The 6,399-nt window shown below is 53.2% G+C and overlaps 1 protein-coding gene and 1 non-coding gene across 2 annotated transcripts in view; both read left to right on the top strand.

Annotated features, from left to right (window-relative positions):
* The first annotated feature begins 2,865 nt into the window (after window positions 1-2,865).
* CCDC97 (coiled-coil domain containing 97) overlaps window positions 2,866-6,399 on the top strand; it is a 9,168-nt gene continuing 5,634 nt past the window's right edge. The window contains exons 1-2 of the mRNA XM_015427263.1: window positions 2,866-3,817; window positions 5,826-6,095. Coding sequence (XP_015282749.1) covers window positions 3,010-3,817; window positions 5,826-6,095 — 1,078 coding nt within the window. The 5' untranslated portion in view covers window positions 2,866-3,009. The remainder of the gene's footprint in view (window positions 3,818-5,825; window positions 6,096-6,399) is intronic.
* On the top strand, window positions 4,816-4,887 carry TRNAT-GGU. The gene has a single exon. It is a non-coding gene; the product is annotated as a tRNA-Thr (tRNA).

Genomic DNA, 6,399 nt, shown 5'->3' with positions numbered 1-6,399 from the left:
ATTTGAACTCTTCCCCCCCCCTTTCCCCCTTTGACAGTTCTTCTCTTCAAATTTCAGTTATTCCCCCCAGGAGGGGGAGGATAAGGCAGCCTTCCTTTTGTTCTCTCCCACCCACACCCTGTTTTTTGTGTGTGCGTTTCATACGTTTTAATAGTTTCTTGACAGGTAGAAAGGCATCAGGGAATGTTCTTTCCTCTCCAGTTTGGTGTCGCGGTTAGGAGCGCGGAACTCTAATCTGGGAGAGCCGGGTTTGGTTCCCCACTCCTCCTCCACATGCAGCTGCTGGTGTGACCTTGGGTCAGTCACAAGTTCTTTCAGAGCTGTTCTCTCAAGGGTAGTTCTCGGCAGAGCTCTCTCAGCCCCGCCTGCCTCACAGGGTGTCTGTTGTGGGGAGGGGAAGGGAAAGGAAAGTGTAAGTTGCTCTGAGACTCCTTCGAGTAGTGAAGGTCGGGGTGTAAATCCAATCTCCTCCTCCTCCTCCTCTTCTTCTTCCTTGCATCTCTGTGCTGCAAGGACCATTCACCTTAAGAGAGATTAGACAGGGTGGGACCGAGGGAGGAGGGGGGAGCACTGTCGCACCCGTGATGTTGGCAAGCAGTGTCGGAGACTCAACTTGGAGTATTTAATTATGTTCTGTCAGAATGAGCTGCCCCTGTTGAGTTTTTGCCTGCCGTGATGCGGCTATTGACGCAAAGTGTAACCAGTTTGTGTGGGGTGGGGGTGAGACACTGCAGAGGGCTTGACTGAAATGGGATTTGGACCTATGTTTCGAGCCAGGGTATCAAAATCAGTCAGAAGGCTTATTTGCGGTAACTCCAGTGCAAAATAGTTTCCTCAAAGGGGATAATAAATTAATATCCCATGCAAAATCACGTGTGTCGTCAAAGAGCTGGGCGCCTCTGTTTTCATCTACTTCTGGGGTCTCCAACATGGTGCCCACCAAGTGTTTTCAGAAAGTGTGTGGGACGAGGTGGGGCCTTTGCCAAGCAAGGCTTCTAATTGACCATTGGAGATTTGATAGGCTCTGCCGATCTGGCGGCAGCTGCTACCACAACACAAGGATCTTCACTGTGTGACTGAAGATAAGCCACGGTGGCCATTTTGTTGCTGGCTCCGCCTCCTGCTGCAGCCATTTTGTGGCTGCACCCACCACGCTGTGTCAGAAGCCCAGAGCTTCCTGCAGGCTCACAAAAGGTTGGGGACACCTGATCTACTGTTGGTTCCTGGAGTAAGAAGACAAGGACGGGAAGAACTGATAACTGAGAAAACCAGAAGCATAACTCCCCAGAGACACGAAATCATTTTCCAAAACTGCTAGAAAAATTGAATGTTAAATAAAATAGTATCTTCATAACAACATAGAAACACAGTTTTCCAAATTAGCCTCAAAGTTAGCCATGAAAAATACATAATAGACATGAGCACGGGTCGTTTCGTAGAAAAAGAGGTGCAGGAGCTCATTAGCATAACTCATTAGCATAACTCATTTGCATATGCCACACCCCCTGACATCACCGGAAGTGTGTCAGAAGGCAACACCCACCATTCAGGCTCCACTGGACTGTTTTGGATTGCTAGCTATTGGGGGGGGACGACGTGCAGATCTGTCCTCACAGAGGAGGGAGAGCTTGTACCTGAATAAAACCTGGTCTTAAAGGTGCCACTGGACTCTTTTGGATTGTTAGCTGGGGGGGGGGACGCGCAGATTTGCCCTCACAGAGGAGGGAGAGCTTGTACCTGAAGGAGGGTGGGGGCCCCCTCTGCAACTTACCTGGCTGCTTCTTGCTCCTCGTGGCCCGACTGAGGGCTGCTGGGAGCAGGGGGTGGGGCTTGTTGCATGTGCCCGCCCCCTGGGCTCCTTACTGCCAGAGCTCCGCATCAAAGAAGTGAAGTGGCAATTGAGTCACTTCTCCTCTTCTCGACGGTAATGCGATCGATGATTCAGACCATTTTGGAAAATACCCTTTTTCGAGAGGTACATAAATCTTCATTCACAATAGCAGTCATTCCTCGGTGCCTAACGTTAAGAAATAACGGCAATAAACAGACATAATAAATGTGCTCCATACATTCATCTGGAACTCTGGGGAGTTACACTTCTGGTTTTCTTGGTTACTGTTGGTTCCCAGCAGTCTGGTTTTGGGATTCCTCTCCAGATATTAATATCTGGTTTTCAAGTTACGGTTTACTCCAGCTGCCTTGTCCCAAGGGTAATTCCTGGAGCTTTACACACCCACGATGTTGTATGTGATAAAGACAAGGATGTGTGGAGGGGGAGGTATTTGTGAATGTCCTGCCTTGTGCAGGGGGTTGGACTAGATTTTTTCCCCAAAAACAATTTTTATTCTTTTTCAAAAGGAATACAGAATTCAACATTATAATACACAAATATAGGTTGCTTCACTTAGAGAAGAAAAGGATACTATAAGGTTTCTATCTCATAACAACTTACATTCTTTCAGAATACAGAATACAGAGTGATAAACTTATAACTTGTCATTATTTTATATCGAGCTTTATTGATGCTTTCCCAGTTAAAGTTATCAAAGGTTATTTTTTCTATCATGGGGAACCATTTTCCTAAGGGATTATATATTTCACATTCATTCTGGTCATTTGAGTTATATATAGATATCGTTTCAAGCATGAAAAAGTCCCATATCTTGTGAAACCAAAATTCTATTCTAGGAGAATGATTGTCTTTCCAGCATTTGGCTACAGTAACCTTGGCAGCTGTTATTAATATGTTGATCAATTGTTTTCTAGTATTAGGTATATCATCATCTGGCCAGAGATTTAAAAGCAACAATTAGATGAGGTCCCTTCCAACTCTGTGATTCTGTCTCTGTAGATGTTAACTCTTTGAAGAACGTGGAACGAGGGAAACTGGACGACCCTGCTGCTTTGGAGACCCCAGAGAGCTGTTTTTCTACCAAGACTGGATCTGCTAGACCCCTTTGCTCCGCGCAAGAGACAGTCGAAATTCCAAAGGGTGGCAAAAGTAGTGCTATGTCGTCGCGGGCCTCCCATGGGGCCGAACAGATGGCAGACGTCTCGGGCTCCTACGGCTCGCAGGGGGCCCACTGCTCCCCCCGGCACCAGCCCCTGTGGGGGGAGGAGATGTCTGGAACGCCAGCCCTGCAGAGCGGCCCTTCAGACAGAAACAGAGTTTCTAAAACGTCCCGTCCTAACGAAGCGCAGCCCTGGAACGCAGGCTCAATTTTCCCCGCGGGCAAGTATGGATCCGCCAATATGTTCTCTCTCTTTTCCCTGTGCGCTGAATTGAAAGCTGGGATCCCGGCTGCGGGGAACATGAGCGGAGACGCCAAACCAACCCACCTGGGTGATAGGAAGTTCGAGACGGTGGCTGCAGCCGACGACACCGCCGAGGAGGAAACAGAGGAGGAGGACTGTGACATCAGACTCCGTCACTGGCACTGTAGAAAGCCAGAGTCCGTCAACCCAGGACGGTCTCCTCCTCAACCCGCCGAGGACGACGACCCCGCTCTGCTAGCCATGTTCCACGCTGTGGCCAGCAGCCGCCTGGCAGTGCGCAGCCAGCAGAAGGACGAGCCGGACTTCACGCCCGTGCAGAAGCTGGCCATCTTACGGGAGCTGTACCACGCCAAGCCCCTGGTCTTCCTAGAGCGCTTCCGCACGGCCCTGCATGAAGATCACCTCCCCTGCTTCCGCCACCTCTCCGGCAACTACGAGGCGGACTTCTACTGCACCGAGGTGCGCCGGGCAGGCCTGGGCAAAACGCGCCACACCCGGGTGCGGAACAAGCGGTACGCGGCGCTGCAGCAGCTCATCAGAGGTACCGAGGCCTGGATCCCCGTCTTTTGTTCTCAGGGCAGGAGGGTGGTTGGCGGTCTGTCGGCGGAAGCCAGGACTCCCGGGTTCTGTCCCCGGCTCTGCCGTTGAATTCCAAATAGCTTCTTCGCGACTCTCTCTTTAATTTCTTTTCTGTTGTCTCACTTGGGAGCCGGTGCGGTGTAGTGGTTAGGAGCGCGGACTCTAATCTGGGAGAACCGGGTTCGATCCCCCACGTCTCCACATGCAGCTGCTGGTCTGACCTTGGGTCAGTCACAGTCCTGGAGAGAGTGCTCTCAGCCCCACCTCCAACACAGGCAGTGCTCCCTCTAAGCTGAATCAGTGTGAGATAGCTCACATTTCTTTAGCCTCCAGCTCACAGATTTTTTTCTTCGCTCAGGAAGGACGGCTCCGGAGCAAACAAATTTAAGAACTTAAGGACATAAGAGACGCCAATGTTGGATCAGGCCAACGGCCCATCCAGTCCAACACTCTGTGTCACACAGTGGCCAGAAATACCAGGTGCCTCCAGGAGGTCCACCAGTGGGGCCAGGACATTAGAAGCCCTCCCACTGTTGCCCCCACCCCCAAACACCAAGAAGACAGAGCATCACTTGCCCCAGAGCCCCTATCTATACCTGGTGGCTAATAGCCACTGATGGACCTCTGCTCCCTATGCAGAGGTTTATGCAGGAGCCAAATCGCCCACTCACAACTTTAATGCCAGTAGCTCACAAAGTAGAATTCTTTGCTCACAAGACTCCACAGCTTAGAGGGAGCACCGCTCACAGGGTGTCTGTTGCGGGGAGGGGAAGGGAAAGGAGGTTGTCAGCCGCTCTGAGACACCTTCAGGTAGTGAAGGGCCATGGGGTGTAAATCCAATCTCTTCTTCCTCTTTTTCTCTCCTTCTCTTCTCTTCGCTTCTGAGATCTGATGAGATCGGGCTAGCCTGGGCCCTCCAGTCCTGGTCCTGGCGTGTCTAGGATTGGAGGCATTAGGGGAGGGGCTGTGGCTCAGTGGTAGAGCATCTGCTTGGTATGCAGAAGGTCCCAGGTTCGATCCCCGCCATCTCCAGTTAAAAGGACCAGGCAGGAGGGGATGGGAAAGACCTCCGCCTGAGCCCCTGGAGAGCCATGAAGGGGGGCTGTAGCTCAGTGGTAGAGCATCTGCTTGGCATGCAGAAGGTCCCAGGTTCGATCCCCGCCATCTCCAGTTAGAAGGACCAGGCAGGAGGGGATGGGAAAGACCTCCGCCTGAGCCCCTGGAGAGCCATGAAGGGGGGCTGTAGCTCAGTGGCAGAGCGTCTGCTTGGCATGCAGAAGGTCCCAGGTTCGATCCCCAGCATCTCCAGTTAGAAGGACCAGGCAGGAGGGGATGGGGAAGACCTCCGCCTGAGCCCCTGGAGAGCCATGAAGTGGGGCTGTGGCTCAGTGGCAGAGCATCTGCTCGGCATGCAGAAGGTCCCAGGTTCGATCCCCGGCATCTCCAGTTAGAAGGACCAGGCAGGAGGTGATGGGAAAGAGACCCTGGAGAGCGGCTGCCAGTCTGAGTAGACAATACTGACTTTGATGGACCAAGGGTCTGATACGGTATAAGGCATTTTCATGTGTTCACAAAGGAAACGCCTCGCTGGCACAGTTAACCCCCCCTGTCCCTCGCAGCAGGTGCAAAACACAGGTTCCGTTTGTGGAACCTTCGTGGCTTAGAGTCGCCGGCAGACATCCCCCCCCTTCGTGAATTTGTCGAATCCCATTTCATAGCCATCTCGTAGCCAGTGACCATCCCCGTGCCTCAGGGAAGGGCCGTGATTCAGCGGCCGAGCTGAGAAAGGGGCTGCCAGCCCGTGTTGACAGGCTGAGGGTCTGACTCAGTCGGAAGTCGCTTCGTGCGTGGGCAAACGGAGACAGGCACCCGCGGAAGGCACCCGCGACCCCCCACACACACACACCAGCCGGGAATCTCTTCCTGCTTTGTCCGAGGTGTCGCAGGCCGGTCTCTCTACCCCTCTGCAGGTGGGGAATACTTCAGCGATGAGCAGATGCGCTCCCGGGACCCGCTGCTTTACGAGCATTACATCGGGCAGTACCTGAGCGACCAGGAGCTGGAGGAGCTGGGCGGCGGCAAGCTGGAGGCTGCCTGCTCCCTGTCGGGGGTCCTGCTGGACTCCTACCAGGAAGACATCATCCAGCGGAGGCTGCAGGTCCAGCAGGAACAGGAAGACGCCTGCCTGGAGGAGGAGGAGGAGGAGGAGGAGACCGACAGTGACAGCGATCACGATGAAGGTGGGTCGGGGGGGGGAGCACGGCAGTTGTTTATTATTTACGTTATTTGCAGGGGTCATTTCCTGCAAAAAGCGCACAGGAGCGGAGCTCCGGCAGTAAGGAGCCCAGGGGGCGGGTAAATGCAACAAGCCCCGCCCCCTGCTCCCAGCAGCCCTCAGTCAGAGCAAGAAGCAGCCAGATAAGTTGCAGAGCCCCCGGTCCCCCGGCCCAAAACAGTCCCGTGGCACATTTAAGACCAAGTTTTATTCAGGTACAAGCTCTCCCTCCTCTGTGAGGGCAGATCTGCGCGTTCCCCCCCCCCCCC

This window comes from Gekko japonicus, unplaced genomic scaffold (assembly GCF_001447785.1).
Source record: "Gekko japonicus isolate JY-2015 unplaced genomic scaffold, Gekko_japonicus_V1.1 scaffold1389, whole genome shotgun sequence".
Lineage (NCBI taxonomy): Eukaryota > Metazoa > Chordata > Lepidosauria > Squamata > Gekkonidae > Gekko > Gekko japonicus.
Note: the sequence above shows the minus strand (reverse complement) of the source record. Positions and strands in the feature narration are given on the sequence as shown.